Source organism: Dendrobates tinctorius, unplaced genomic scaffold (assembly GCF_039654945.1).
Source record: "Dendrobates tinctorius isolate UK_male_01 unplaced genomic scaffold, ASM3965494v1 ptg000116l, whole genome shotgun sequence".
Classification (NCBI taxonomy): domain Eukaryota; kingdom Metazoa; phylum Chordata; class Amphibia; order Anura; family Dendrobatidae; genus Dendrobates; species Dendrobates tinctorius.
In genome coordinates, this window is record NW_027361784.1 from 3,709,301 (window position 1) to 3,725,840 (window position 16,540).

Consider the following 16,540-nt stretch of genomic DNA (forward strand, 5'->3'; position numbering starts at 1 on the left):
TTTTTTTTTGCTTTTTTTTTTTTGCTTTTTGCGAGTGTGTTGCAACAAAAGATGTGCTTCATTGTAAAATTTGTAAAGTGCTTTCTAAACTAATTTACTGCTCCTGAACGCTGCGTAGGAAGCAGGGAGAAATTGATGTTGATGTTCGTGTAGGAGGTTATCTTGATGATGTAAGCAGCATGTCAAAAATTACGTTGGAATCAATTGTACCCACAATCAAGGGCTTTACCTCCTACTGCCAAATTTGGGCACAGGAGGAATAACTGATTGGGAAGATAAAAGAATAAAAAATAATATGGAATGGCACAATTTTTAACCAGTCGTTTCGTGTATACAGTACCTATGCAGAGTTATGTGTCTCTATAATTAAAGACTTAGAGTAGTCTGATGCCGCAGTCATAGAACATAGAATCATAGAGTTGGAAGGGACCTCCTGGGCCATCTGGTCCAACCCCCTGCTCAAAGCAGGATTCGCTAAATCATCCCAGACAGATGTCTGTCCAGCCTCTGTTTGAAGACTTCCATTGAAGGAGAACTCACCACTTCTTGTGGCAGCCTGTTCCACTCATTGATCACTCTAACTGTCAAAAAGTTTTTTTCTAATATCTAATCTGTGTCTCCTCCCATTCAGTTTCATCCCTTTGCTTCTAGTCTTTCCTTGTGAAAATGAGAATAAAGATGATTCTTCTACAATGTGACAGCCCTTGAGATATTTGTAGACAGTTATTAAGTCTCCTCTCAGTCTAAACATTCCCAAATAATGCAACCTTTCCTCATAAGACAGGGTTTGCAGACTGGTCACCATTTTGGTTGCTCTTTTCTGAACTTGCTCCAGTTTGTTGATGTCTTTTTTAAAATGTGGCACCCAAAACTGGACACAGTATTCCAGATGAGGTCTGACCAAAGAGGAGTAGAGGGAAATAATGACTTCACGTGATCTAGACTGTATGCTTCTGTTAATACATCCCAGAATTGCATTTGCCTTTTTTGCTGCTGCATCACACTGTTGACTCATATTCAGTCTGTGATCTATTAGTATACCCAAGTCTTTTTCACATGTGCTGTTGCTTAGCCCTCTTCCTCCCATTCTGTATATGCTTTTTCATTTTTATTGCCCAGATGTAGTACTTGGCATTTTTCCCTGTTAAAAACCAATCTGTTAGTTGCTTCCCACTGCTCCTGTTTATTTATATCTTTTTGAATCCTCTCTCTCTCTTCTCTAGTATTAGCTATCCGTCCTAGCTTTGTGTCATCAGCAAATTTAATCAGTTTACACTCAATTCCTTCATCTAAATCGTTGATAAAGATGTTGAACAATACAGGGCCCAGGACAGAGCCTTGTGGCACCCCACTTGAGACATTCTTCCAACTGGATGTGCAACCATTTACGACCACTCTTTGGGTCCGATCACTAAGCCAGTTATGAATCCACCTAACAGTTTCCTTGTCCATTCCATACTTAGTCATTTTTTCAATAAGGATTGTGTGAGATACTTTGTCAAATGCAAGATATACTTTATCTACAGCATTTCCCTGATCCATCCAATCAGTGATTCCATCATAGAAGGAAATTAAGTTAGTCTGACATGACTTATTAGTTACAAACCCATGCTGACTCTGTTTAAACACTTAATTCTTATCCAGGTACTGACATACATGTTGTTTAATAATTTGTTCAAAGATCTTTCCTGGTATAGAAGTCAGACTCACCGGCCTATAGTTGCCTGGGTCCACCTTCTTCCCCTTTTTGAAGATAGGAACAACATTTGCTCTTCTCCAGTCTTCTGGGACTTCTCCTGTTCTCCAAGAATTTTTAAAGATTATGGAGAGGGGTTCAAAAATTTCTTCTGCTATCTCCTTCAGTACTCTGGGGTGTAATTCATCTGGACCTGGAGACTTGAATTCATTTAGGTTAGCTAAGTGTTTCCTCACTATCTTTCTGTTTATAGATATCCTGGATTCTTCTATTCCCTTAATAGGACAGTGAGGAACAGTTGGTGTTACATTTCCTTTCTGAGAGAAAACAGATGCAATATAGGAATTTAAAAGTTCGGCCTTCTCAACATCCTGTCTTACCATTTCATCATTTTCATCCTGTAAAAATTCTATAGCATCTTTGACTTTTCTTTTACTTTTGACATATCCCCAAAATCCTTTATTGCTTTTGACGTCTCTTGCAAGCCTCAATGCATTGTCAGCTTTAGATAATCTGATTTGTGCCCTGCAAGTTCTGCAGACAGCATTATATTCTTCTTTAGATATGCCTCCCGCTTTCCATTTTATAAACATTTCTTTCTTCCTTTTTAGCATGTGCTTAAGTTCTGTGTTCATCCATCCTGGCTTCCTTAAATGCTTCGTATTCTTTCCTCTTTTCGGAATTGTTAACACTTGAGCTTTGAGAATTTCATTTTTCAAGATTTCCCATCCTTCCTGGACATTTTTGTCTTTAAGGGTATCCAGCCATTGGATCCCTCCAATTTTCTTTCTGAATCCCTTAAAATCTGCCTTTCTGAAATATAACCTTGACGTCTGAGTCTTCACAGGTCTTCCTCCTCTAGTTATCCAAAATTCTAAAATAGCATGGTCGCTACCTCCTAGGGTCCCAGCCACTTTTACCTCCTCAACCATTTCCTCCCTGTTTATAAGGATTAGATCCAAGGTAGCAGTTCCCCTTGTTTTCACCCCTACCTTTTGGAAGATAAAGTTGTCAGCAAGAGAGGATAACAATTTCCTTGACCTGTTAGTTTTGCCTGAGAGAGATTCCCAACAAATGTCTGGATAGTTGAAATCTCCCATGACAACTGTCATATTTTTTGGAGAACTTGGCCATTTGATGCATAAAGAGTTCATCCATATCTTCAGCTTGCACAGGCGGCCTGTAGTAAATGCCTACAATGGTGTCCTTTCCATTGTTCTGTCCTTGTATTCTTACCCAAACAGTTTCCACAGAACTCCCAGTCTCTGAAGCTTCAATCTCTGTGCAGATATACGCGTTTCTAACATACAATGCGACAACTCCTCCTCGTTTATCAAGTCTGTTTCTTGCAAATAAGTTGTGTCCTTCTAGTCTTGTATTCCAATCATGTGCATTGTCCCACCAAGTTTCAGTGATTCCAATGACATCATATTTCTTTTCCTGTGTTAGTAGTTCCAATTCTCCTTGTTTGTTGCCCATGCTTTGTGCATTAGTATAGAAACATTTTAGTTTGTGATTGGTTTCTCTTTCTCCAATATTTGTATTATTTAGATTCTTTTGTCTTTGTTCTTCCTTTCCACTTCTAATAGCAGAATCCTCAATAGCATTTGTCAGGTGTATGGCTTTTTCTGGTCTTTTGCTTCCCTTCCCACGTTGTTCTAGTTTAAAGCTCTCCTTACAAGTGTAGCAAGGCGACTTCCAACTACCTGTTTTCCAGTCTTCATAAGGTGCACCCCATCTCTAGCAAGTAGTCCATCGTAAAGGTATTTCAGTCATGTGTTGTGTCTACATATTCCTATTCAGGTACTTGAGAGGTACTGTATATACAGGTGCTTCTCACTAAATTAGAATATCATCAAAAAGTTAATTTATTTCATTTCTTCAATAGAAAAAGTGAGACTCATATATTATATAGCGTCATTACACACAGAGTGATCTATTTCAACTGTTTATAACTGTTAATGTTGATGATTATGGCTTACAGCCAATGAAAACCCAAAAGTCATTATCTCAGTAAATTAGAATACTTTATAACACCAGCTTGAAAAATGATTTTAAAATCTGAAATGTTGGTCTACTGAGATGTATGTTCAGTAAATGCACTCAACACTTGGTCGGGGATCCTTTGGCATGAATTACTGCATCAATGCGGCGTGGCATGGAGGCAATCAGCCTGTGGCACTGCTGAGGGGTTATGGAAGCCCAGGTTGCTTTGATAGCCGACTTCAACTCATCTGCATTGTTGGGTCTGGCCTCTCATCTTCCTCTTGACAATACCCTATAGATTCTCTATCGGGTTAAGGTCAGGAGAGTTTGTTGGCCAATTATGCACAGTGATACTGTTGTTTTTACACCAGGTATTGGTACTTTTGGCAATGTGGACAGGGGCCAAGTCCTGCTGGAGAATGAAATTTCCATCTCCAAAAAGCTCGTCGGCAGAGGGAAGTATGAAGTGCTCTAAAATTTCATGGTAGACGGCAGCGCTGACTTTGGTCTTGATAAAACACAGTGGACCTACACCAGCAGATGACATGGCTCCCCAAACCATCACTCATTCTGGACACTTCACACTAGACCTCCAGCAGCTTGGATTGTGGCCTCTCCACTCTTCCTCCAGACTCTGGGACCTATATCAGCAGGATTCAGACAGGTAATGTCCAATGTGGACACTCTGCAGGGGACGGCTTTTATGTGCATGGCCCACAAGGGAGGGGTGGAAAACCTCCCTAATCTTGCAGAAACAAGAAACCAATTAAATACAAACACTATATAGGTACTATACACATGATCAGGTTTTTAAATATATCGGTTAGGGACTGCTCTGATATGGGTATACCTTGACGTTTGGTAGAGCAGCTTAGTATACATTTTTTGCAAAAAACGTATCAACCAAATACCGTTTTGTTGTCATCTTTTTACTAGCACTTGCTGTTTACTGTTATTTCTTTACAACAGAGTATTTTTATACGTTTATTTTACTGTGTTTTTCTGTGTTTCAGTCTTTTGGTGGTGTGAACACTGTCCTACAAACTTGTTCACTGTGTGCATGGCCCATGTGGTTGTATTTAATTGGTTTCTTGTTTCTGAAAGATTAGGGAGGTTTTCCACCCCTCCCTTGTGGGCCATGCACATAAAAGCCGTCCTCTGCAGCGTGTCAACATCGGACATTACCTGTCTGAATTGTGCTCATATAGGTACTATACACATGACCAGGTTTTTAAATATATCAGTTAAGGACTGCTCTGATATGGGTTACCTTGACGTTTGGTAGAGCGGCTTAGTATACATTTTTTGAAAAAACGTATCAACCAAATACCCTGTTTTTTACCTTTTTTTTGCTAGCACTTGCTCTTTACTGTTTACAACAGAGTATTTTTATACGTTTGTTTTACTATGTTTTTCTGTGTTTCAACTATTGTAATAAATAAGAGTCTACCATACATATGTGCTTTTTTTCCCAACACATACTGGATATACCATTTGTGCAACCTGTGTAATTATCCAGTGGCCCAAGAGATCAGAAGCCACTACCAAATCAGTTTCTATCACAGGCAACTTAAACAGATGCATTATAATGAATTATTGGACTACAAAGTGCCCATATATACTGTTCTTGCTGTCTGTGTCCACTCTTGGTTCCCACTGTTGATTTGCAGCGCTGGAGTCCTGGGTTCAAATCCCACCAAGGACAGCATCTGCAAGGAGTTTGTATGTTCTCCCTGTGTTCCTGTGGGTTTACTTCGGGTTCTCCAGTTTCCTCCAACACTCCAAAGACATACTGATAGGAAATATAGATTGTGAGCCCCATCGAGGACAGTGATAATGATGTCTGTAAAGCGCTTTGGAATATGTTGGCGCTATATAAATAAGTATATAAAATAAATAAAATGCCTAAATAATACTCACACAGAGTGACAATGTAATACCAACGTACAGTGCCCAAATACAAAGTTTTCTAGTAATGCTTCACGCTCACATAACTTTACTATACAGTTCCTACAGTGTTTGCTCATGGTCAAAATGGGGTCATCATCTTGCACTCCTCAGCAGGGTCGGCTCCAGGTTTTTGTGAGCCCCGGGCGAAAGTGTCTCAGTGGGCCCATTTAACACGTACCACAATTCATGATGCACAGATACGGCAAAGAAATATAGGTGTACAATGCTAAAGATATCACTTACTTCTTACATTACATGAGTGATCTCTATTGTAAATTCTACAATAGCTCAGAAACCAGCAAATCCTCACAGAGCACACTGCAAGCCCTCGTGGGGATTCAAAAGTTTTCATTTAAGACCGGACAGTATAGAACTCCATAAAGTATTCTGGGCATCACATAGTCTTCTATACAGTTTATTGGGCCCCATATATTGCTTCATACAGAATAATGAGCCTCATATAATCATATAATGCTCCATACAGAATAATGAGCCCCAAATATTGCTTCATACAGAATAATGGGCCTCATATAATGCTCCATACAATATAATGGGCCCCAAATATTGCTTCATTCAGAATAATGAGCCTCATATAATGCTTCATACAGAATAATGAGCCCCAAATATTGCTTCATACAGAATAATGAGCCCCATATATTGCTCCATACAACATAATGAGCCCCATATATTGCTTCATACAGTATAATGAGCCCAATATATTACTTCATACAGCATAATGGCCCCATATATTGCTTCATACAGAAAAAGGGTCCTCATATAATGCTCCTTACATAATAATGGGCATCATATAATGCTCCATACAGAATAATGGAAACCATATAATGCTCCATACAGAATAATGGGCCCAATATAATGCTCCATACAGAATAATGGGCCCAATATAATGCTCCATACAGAATAATGGGCCCAATAAAATGCTCCATACAGAATAGCGGGCCCAATGTAATGATCCATACAGAATAACGAGCCCAATATAATGATTCATACAGAATAATGGGCCCAATATAATGATCCATACAGAATAATGAGCCCCCATATAATGATCCATACAGAATAATGGACAACATATAATACTTCATACAGAATTGGCCCCATATAATACTCAATACAGAAAAATGGACATCATATAATGCATCATACAGAATAATGGGCCCAATAAAATGCTCCATACAGAATAGCGGGCCCAATGTAATGATCCATACAGAATAACGAGCCCAATATAATGATTCATACAGAATAATGGGCCCAATATAATGATCCATACAGAATAATGAGCCCCCATATAATGATCCATACAGAATAATGGACAACATATAATACTTCATACAGAATTGGCCCCATATAATACTCAATACAGAAAAATGGACATCATATAATGCATCATACAGAATAATGGGCCCCATATAATGCTCCATACAGGATAATGGGCCCCATATAATGCTCCAAACAGGATAATGGGCCCCATATTGTTAGGCGTCAGGTTTCTGCATCTGCTCTGCAGGAATCCAGAGCCTCACATTCTGCGGTCTCCTGCAACTCCTACAGTACATTCGGCAGCTAGAGGGCCGGTTGGCTACTCTTGAGACTGCTATCTCAGCTGCGAAGTCTACTGAGGCTGCTGTACAGGCAATCGCAGAGGCGGTTTCACGTATGTCCACGTCCTCCCCTGCGCCAACAGTTTCCCGCCTCCCGTTGGCTGATAAATTTTCTGGCGATGGTGCCTCCTGTAGGGGTTTTGTGAGCCAATGCTCTATCCAGCTGGAGTTACTGGCTGTGCGATTCCCTACGGAACGGGCTAAGGTGGGCTTTATTGTTTCCCTTCTGTCGGGCAGGGCGTTGGAGTGGGCTACGCCACTATGGGAGCGTGGTGACCCAGAGGTTCGGACCGCTGCTCAGTTCTTAACATCTATCAAGCAGGTCTTCCTGGGACCACAGGTCACGCACGATACCTCTCTTCAGCTACTTGCATTAACTCAGGGATCTCTCTCGGTCAGCCAGTATGCCGTTCGTTTTCTGACACTGGCTTCTGAGCTGGAGTGGTCTGATAAAGCCCTCATCCCTGTGTTTTGGAGAGGTTTAGCGGAGCATGTTAAGGATGCTCTGTCTAACAGAGAGGTGCCTGTAAGTCTGGAGGAGCTGATTGCCATTGCCACCCGCATTGATCTCCGTTTTTCGGAGCGCGGGCTGGAGCGTGCTCAAACCAGACGGAAGGTTACTTCGGCTCCCAACCTTTTTGAACCTCCAGAATTACCAGAGCCACAGTGTTCACTCCCAGAGCCCATCGAGGTGTCGCGCGCCAGTCTCGAGGCGCGTCCGGCACTAAGCGCCACTCGCGGTTACCACTGTCAGCACTCTGTTCACCAGGATAATAGAGCCCCGTAATGGCCAAACTCGGTGCCGCCTGGCAAGACCTTTGCCCCCCCTCATCTTCGGCCGAAGGTTCTCGCGTGGGCATACGCGTCCAGGGCGGGTGGTCACTGTGGCTACATGCAGACCACAAAACTCCTGGCAGGGTCTTATTGGTGGCCGCACAGGGCTCGGGACACTAAAAAGTATATTCGGGCATGTGCCTCTTGTGCTCGGAATAGCTTCCTTAAACAGAGAGTGATGACGCCCGCCGACACACTGCGGTGTTCCACTTCAACTTCTGCTCCTGGTGATTTTTCCGCTCCCATTGTCTCCCACGTGTCCCTTCTTAAACCTGGCTATCTTGCCGCTGTGATGGTTCCCAAGGGTGAACCCACTGGACCGTGGTAAGCGAACCTCCCCTGGGCGAGCGGGCCAGGTGGACCACCCCCTATACAGGGAGTGTTAGGCACAGGCCCAGGGGAAACTACTCACCGCGGCAGCCGGTACCCGAGGAGGACAGAGGAGACACGGCAGGAGATGAGAGAGGCAGGTGGACGGACGTGCAGGACCGGAACCACGGCTGACGGAGGGGACGGAGACACAGGCTAGCAGGACTGGAACACTGGGGTGCGGACTGGAAGGTTCAGGCAGGCACAGCAGGAATGATGAGACACGGACTGGATGAAGACACAGGCTAGCAGGACTGGAACACAGGGACACAGACTGGAAGTGGACACGGGATGGCAGGCACTAGGAGAGACACAAAGGAGCAGGTTAAACAGGACGACTGAGATGGGGAGCGGAGTAACGCAGCAGGGAGAACTGGGAAGGCAGGCAGACAAGGGGCCAGGGTCACAGGCTACACACGAGTGACGGTCAGGCAACGCCAGGGAGGAAGAGGCGGCCTGGTAAGGGCAGGTGCAGAGGTGCTTCTGGGTCAGGACCTATAGTGAGCCGGGAGAGAGGCCGGTCTCACAGAGAGAAGTGTGCGCGGTGGGGCCGGCCGCGCGCCTGACAGGAAGCCAAGGCAGGAGCGGGTGCAGGAGAGCGGACGGGAACGCGCCGGGCCCGGTGAGTAAGACAAGGCGCGGGTAGCGATGGTGCGTGCGGCCGCAGGGCAGGCAGAGCAGACAGCGGCGTGACAGCCGCCTCTGATACCTTCCATGTGTCCCGGTTTTCCGTGTCACCTGCCGGGACATCACACTTGCCTTCGGACGAGTCTGAGGCCTATGCCTCTGATGGGCACAAGGTGGTGGATTGGAAGGCTCAGAAGGGAGGGGGCCCTAGGAGGGGGGGTAATGTTAGGCGTTAGGTTTCTGCATCTGCTCTGCAGGAATCCAGAGCCTCACATTCTGCGGTCTCCTGCTGTCTATCTACCGCACAGTAGATTACTTTGCAGCAGATCACTCCAGAGACTAAGTCCCTCTGTTCTACTGGGCATGCTCACGAGACGATCTCCCATTGGAGATCGGGAGTCATGTACCCAGGTCCTGCTCCAGATCTCATTGGTCCATCTCGGAGATCTGGAAGCTTCCGGAAGGTCCCGGCTATAAAAAGCGCGCATGACCGTTCGGCCATGCGCTAGTATAGATTCTACTTGCTACCTGTGTGAATAATGATGGATGCATGTGCCTGCGAATGACTCATTAAGACTCCCCTCCCTCTGATATTACGTGTGTGGATAGGGACTTAGTATTAGAGTCAGCGCCAGTCAGTGGCATGATACAGGCCACAGTGCATATCTTCACCTATCTATCGTCCGACAGTGCGCCTCCTCTGGGCACTGACGTATAGCGGCCGAGTCAGTCGCCGCGCTGCAATCAGCAGCATCTGTGGGCATCCGCGGTAGCGACGCCACACACACGGTAGGTCTAGACGGACCCTGACCCTCTGCCTTGGGTTCAGCTCCTGTGACCGTTTACCGTGCGTGCAGTTCTCTGAGACCTGTGAGTGCAACAGGCTCAGTATTTACGTTTAAGTTCTAAGCGACTCTGTGGAGATAACAGAGTACGCTCAATGCACATCGAGTGACATTCAATCCGTGTGCGATATACCGCCATATTGTGCGTCTGCCATCATCTAGCAGCGGTGTAACACCTACTGCACGGTGGACCCCGGGCGGCGAACGCACTTATTATTTATTTATTAGTGCGTTCCGCCGTCCCTAACACATATAATGCTCCAAACAGGATAATGGGCCCCATATAAAAAAAGAGGAGAAGCCAGCGCTGCTTTTGGTCAGAACGCAATACATAAAGTGCATATGCACATATTAATTTCTAACTGTATTTCAAAATGAGACACTTAGCAAAAAATTGATCAATCATTTGAGCCACCCCGCCACACCAAGGCAATCTCATATGGGGCAGTCCTACTCTAAGTTTTTTATATTCGCTGTGCCATTGCGGCCTCCTAAATGTATTAAAAGCAAGACCATATTGAATACAAACTGTACTTGAAGCGTTTCTGAATCACTCCCATGGAGCCAGAAAATGCGAGCACAGATAAAGGCCAACCAGGTCCGGACATTTTTTTAATGGGCCCCATACAATACTCCATGCAGGATAATGCTCCAAACAGGATAATACGCCCCATATAATGCTCCATACAGGATAATGCTCCAAACTGGATAATGGTCCCCATATAATGCTCCATACATATAGAATGGGCCCCATATAATGCCCCATAGAGAATAAAGGGCTCATCTCCCCCGCTGGGCTCATTCTCATCTCTGCTGGGGTCATTCCCCCCCCCCGCTCACTCATCTCCCCCGCTGGGCTCATTTCCCCCCCGGCTCACTCATCTCCCCTGGGGGCTGGGCTCCTCCCCCCCCCCCGGCTCACTCTCATCTCCCCCGGGGGCTGGGATCATTCCCCATTGGCCCCCCTTGCTCATTCTCCCCCCGGCTCATTCTCCCCCCGACCCCACCGCCGCTCATTCTCAATGCCGCTCACCTGAGTCCAGGCGCCGGTAACTTTTTCCTGTGAGAGCGCGCAGTCACGTGGTACCGCTTATGAAGGTCATGAATATGGGCGCCACGCCTATGGGAGTGGAGTGGCGTCCATATTCATGACCTTAATGAGCAGTAACATGTGGACCGCACGCTCTCACAGGAAAAAAGATAGTGGTGAGTATGATGTTTTGCGGAGGGTGGGGGATCGACCCCGGACTTATAAATTAAAAAAAAAAAAAAACTTGTTCAGGTGCCGATTGGGCCCCCCCCCGTCTCACCAGGGCCCCGGCACTTGCCCGGGTATGACGCCGGCCCTGCTCCTCAGCAACCATTTTTCAGCAATTTTGCACATAACTGCGGCTAGATGAAATCATACCTCCATACAATTCCTAAATAGTACAACCATTTTGTGTCTATGTGGCTCAAGAATTTTGTGCTCAAATAATATGATGTATTCAAATGAACATCCTTTTCCGGCACAAAGTAACAGACAGAGAAAATACACAGTCCATGTAGTACAGCGGGTCCGCCCGCACAGGTCAGTGTTTTTGGCACACACACAATGGAGGTCACCACACCTCCAGCCGCAGACACTGTATGAGGCAATTGGCCTCCATTTTATTCACCAAACCACGCCCCTGGGGTTGGGATATGTGAGCCGTCATTCCCAGCCATCTATTATGACCGCTCGTAAAACCTGGTCCTAGAACAGCCAAATAACTCTCTCAGCACTATATGTGCTGGAGCATACTTCCACATCACCACAGCGAATAGTCGTGATGACACATATCTCCCCTCACGGACTGCTGCCACTGACTCCCCCCATGTATCCAGGGAATATTGCCTCTGCCCCATTCGATATTGCCTATAGTTTTCACTAATGGCCCCCGATTCTTCTAGACTGGCATTTTGTTTGTTATAGTCTTAGATTCCTGCAACTACAGGAAGTTAGATCCTAAAAAAGCCCCAATGGCCAGCGTGGAGAAGGCAACATTTCTCATTTTTGTTTTTGATACAAATTGGGATATGAGAAAAAAAACATTGGAAAAAAAATCAAAAACACATTTAAAACAAAAAACTGATTTTGGCTCTGATTAGCCGTGCATGTTATAGCAATTTTGTCTATGTGGTGGTTTAAAGGTCCTAGCTGTTTGAATTCTTCAGCTATTTTTTTTTTTCTTATATTACTTTTTGTCTGTTTTTAATTCAAAAAGTTAAAGCAAGTTTTTGCTTTTTTACATACAGTTCTTTATTCCTTTAAATTTACTATCTTACCTTAGAATAATGTATTAGCACAGGCTCCCCTATTCTGTTTTGGTGGTTCCTTGAAGGACATGGTGTTACGGGCAGAGTATTTCTTTTCCTTTCTTTCCAATCTATTTATAGTTTTATTCTCAAAAAGGCAAGTTATTCTTTATCTATAGGATAGGGGGTAACTCACTAATCGCTGAGGGTTTGATACTGGATCCCCCCAGCAATCTCAAGATTGGAGCTCTGGGACCCTGAGAATGGTGCTCTGCAGCCCCATATTGGCTGGAGCGGAGTGACGTCTGCTCGGCCTCCATTCTGTTCATTGTCTGTTGGACTGACTTGAGCAGCTGAGCGCAGTGCCTGATCTTGGGGTTCCAGAGGTCGGACTCCCAGTGATCAGTAAATTGTCACCTATCCTATGGATAGCTTAATTTTTTGTTAATAACCCTTTATTTTTGTAAACATTTATTAACCCGACGACAGCATAAAAATGATCTCTGGAAGATATTCCTTCTTTATATTGGTTTTTTCCTTCTTTATATTGGTTGTTTGTTCCTTTTATTTTGAGGTTTTGTACTGACCATGAGACATTCATAGAAGCCTAATACCCAGCAGCTCTGGCCACGTCGTGGGCATGGGCCAACGGCACTGGCATTTCTTCTGTTAATGACATAAAGCTCATTGACCACCATGTACTTTGGGAACCGAAGACAGAAGAGCTTACAAACTCTTTTTTTCTCACTGGGTCGACGGCGGTCTAAATAAAAAGACTTTTCTGACAATTTATATGTGAACAATATAGATCAGGTTGGTGTATCGGACTGTACAACTTGGGGTGTATATTTCTGCGTCTTACCTTACCTTGTCTCTTGGGTCAACAGATGACGTAGAGCACAAGATTATGAGCTTGTAAAATAACCATGATTTTGTGACACTTTGCTGGGAGATGTTTGTGCTCTGTGTCTGTGTCATTGTGATGTGTTAGTATCTGCAGTGTATTGTATCTGGAGAGGGACTTCCTCCCGTATTTTGCAGCGTTGTCCATCACATATCCATTCTGCTCAAATTTTGTTGTTAAAGTGGCCGGACAGTATAGGATGTTGTTCAGAAGTTGTGCTCACTTGTGTTTGTTCGGCCTACAGGTAATGTGGGTATGTAATTTGTGCCGAAAACAACAAGAAATCCTCACAAAGTCAGGAGCCTGGTTCTACAACAGCGGGTCAAATACAGCACAGAAAGCTGGTGAAGAGGCTCCAACAGGGCTCCAGAACGAAGAAGCACCTCAGGAGAAGAAGGCTAAACTACAAGAGCAATCCCATTACCAGGGACCCTCAGGGGACTTAATTACACCAGCCTCAGAAAAGAGTCGATCACAAGGGATCGTAAGGCAAGACTCCATTAAAAATGGGTCTGGAGTGAAGCATTCATCTGCAAGTGAGCTGCCACCAGACAGGTAATATTGTCTCTTCTTCCTTCCACACTTTCTCACTTATCTTAGAGACAAAAGGAGAAAGTTTATGTAACTGTTTATGCATTTTCAATTTTCCAGCACTGAGGATATTCTTATCCACTGGCTGCAGAGTTACTCTGAATACCTTAGTAATATTTACTATATCTCATATCGGATTCTTTTCCTACCGCCTTGTCTCCCTCCTCTTTTTCCTTTCTTCTTTGCATCCTGTTCGTGTTTCTTTCCTCCTGTCTATCCTTCTCCCTCCCTCTGTCTCATTTCATCTCTTCTCCTCCTCGTCTTCCTTCCTTCCCTTCTTTCATTCCTTCTGTCCTTCCTTCCTTCCTTCCTCCCTTTCTTCCTCGTCCTGCCTCCCTTTCCGCTCCCACCATTATCCCTTCCTTCCTTGCTCTCCCTGACTCATTCACTTTCCTCTTTCATCCTTACCCCTTCCTTCCCTTCATCTTTTCCATCCTTTTTTCCATCTCACATTTCTTATCATTCTTTCCTTTCCTCAATTCTTTTCTTATCCGTCTTCTAACTTTTTTTAATTTCTTTTCCTTGATTGTTTTAATTTTCTTTCCTTCATTCCTTACATCCCTCTTTCCCTACTTCCTTTCTTCATTCTCCCTTCCTTCCTTTCTTCCCATCCTTGCCTTCTTCTTTTACATTATTAGGACATGCAGAAATTATGAGACGCATCAGAATACATGATGACTGGCATGAGATCCCATTCAGCTGATTAGCTACAACCCTAGTATTACATAGGGACAGCCACATCGTAGTGGGTTGGCTTGACTGTGTGCAGCATTTCCAAACATTTTAATTGCAGCCATTGATCAGAGCTTCCATTACCTGAAATACCTGATTGACACTTGCATTTCCATTATTATAGGTATTTTTAGCATTCATTATAATGGCTAGAATCCATGGTTAGAACATAGCATTCAGCTAATCTTTTGACATTTGAAAGATCAGCCTGTGCTCAATAGCTAATTAATGTCTTGAGTCTGCATAAAAAAATGTCGATATATACCGTTTGTTGCTGTGTAAACCTGTTTTTATAATTACGGTTGGTATTCTGTGTTGGGTATAAACTTACTGCAACATATGTAATGAAGTAGAGAGAGGTCTAAGGTTCTCTGGGACTACGAAATTCATGGGGTTTTCTGGGACTATGAAATTCATGGGGTTCTCTGCAGCTACGGAATTCATGAGGTTCTGTGGGACTATGGAATTCATGGTGGTTTCTGGGACTATGGAAAACATGGAGTTCTCTGGGTCTATGGAAAACATGGGGTCCTCTAGGACTATGAAATTCATGGGGTTCTCTGGGTCTATGGAAAACATGGGGTCCTCTAGGACTATGAAATTCATGGGGTTCTCTGGGTCTATGGAAAACATGGGGTTCTCTTGGATTAAGGAAAACATGGTGTTCTCTGGGACTACAGAATTCATGGGGTTCTCTGGGTCTATTTAATTCATGGGGTTCTCTGGGACTATGGAATTCATGGGTTTCTCTAAGCCTATGGAATTCATGGGGTTCTCTGGGACTATGGAATTCATGGGGTTCTCTGGGTCTATGGAATTCATGGGGTTCTCTAGGACTATGATATTCATGGGGTTCTCTAGGACTATGATATTCATGGGGTTCTCTGGGTCTATGGAATTCATGGGTTTCCCTGGGACTTTGATATTCATGGGGTTCTCTGGGACTGTGATATTCATGGGGTTCTCTGAGACTACAGAATTCATGGGGTCTTCTGGCTCTACAGAATTCATGGAGTCCTCTGGCTCTATGGAATTCATGGGGTTCTCTACGACTGTGGAATTCATGGGGTTCTCTGGATCTATGGAGATCTTGTGGTCCTCTGGAACTTCTGAATTCATGACTTATTCTTATTATAGGTCATCATTTTTAGATCAGCGGGGGGGGGTCTGGCTCTCAGTACTCCAAGAGTCATTCAGTTCCCTTTAGATATGCAAAAGAGAAAGGGTATGAAGTGTCCTAAAATGTTTATGATTCATTTTAGTAGACTATACTATATTACAATTTCTTGGAACATTCTCATCGTCACTTTTCTCCTACGAATATTTTGAAGGAAGACCACAGTAAGTCTTTCTGCGATCAGCATGAGCGCATGGTATCTTATTAGAATACCGTATGGACAATTAAAGAATGGTTCTGGAGGAATCTGGGTCCCATTGGTGAAATAGGAGACTTCCTTGAATTTCTTTCGCCAAGGGGCCTCCTCCGGCCTTAATTCACCTCTGAAGACAGAGCATTGGCAAAAGATGGTGACTCATTAAAAAACCGCAAGGGCCGCGAGAAGTTGGCACCTCATTTTATCACAATTCGGGCATTAAGAGGACGGAACCGCATTAGAATACAGCCTGAGCAATTTTCTCAATTCTTCACCTCCAAACTACAAAGCGACGGAGAAAAGTTAATGATGAAACATTTGTAGAATAACTCCGCTGCGGCTTGGTGAGGAAACACAAAGCTCTCCTCCTCTTTAATTATGCAGCTTCACAATGAGAGGCCGCACAATGCCGCTCGGATGAATTTTTTTGCTCGACATTTGCTGTGAAATAGAATTTTCAGCACAACTATTTTAATGGTTTCTGCTGATGGCAACAGTCTGTTGGTCTTCTTGGCGGATAATGACATTTTCACATGTTTTTTTTTCCTCCTCCACATGACAATGCTGAGATGTGCCGGAGAGAAGTGATTGAGAGACATGTCTCGCTATATTAGATAAATGCTCACTACTAACTCTCTTCTTCCTAACCTTAAATAAGTGAATGGGAGCCACTCAACGTGTATTAGGTAAGACAATGAATAAAATGGGATTTCATGCTATTGCCCACACGAACATTTAGG

General features: G+C 44.0%; 1 protein-coding gene across 43 annotated transcripts in view; it reads left to right on the forward strand.

Moving 5' to 3' along the window:
- RIMS2 (regulating synaptic membrane exocytosis 2) overlaps positions 1 to 16,540 on the forward strand; it is a 657,506-nt gene that overhangs the window by 165,479 nt on the left and 475,487 nt on the right. For all 43 annotated transcript variants that reach the window (XM_073590110.1, XM_073590159.1, XM_073590111.1 and 40 more), the window contains one exon: positions 13,349 to 13,659. In XM_073590110.1, the coding sequence (XP_073446211.1) occupies positions 13,349 to 13,659 (311 nt within the window). The remainder of the gene's footprint in view (positions 1 to 13,348; positions 13,660 to 16,540) is intronic.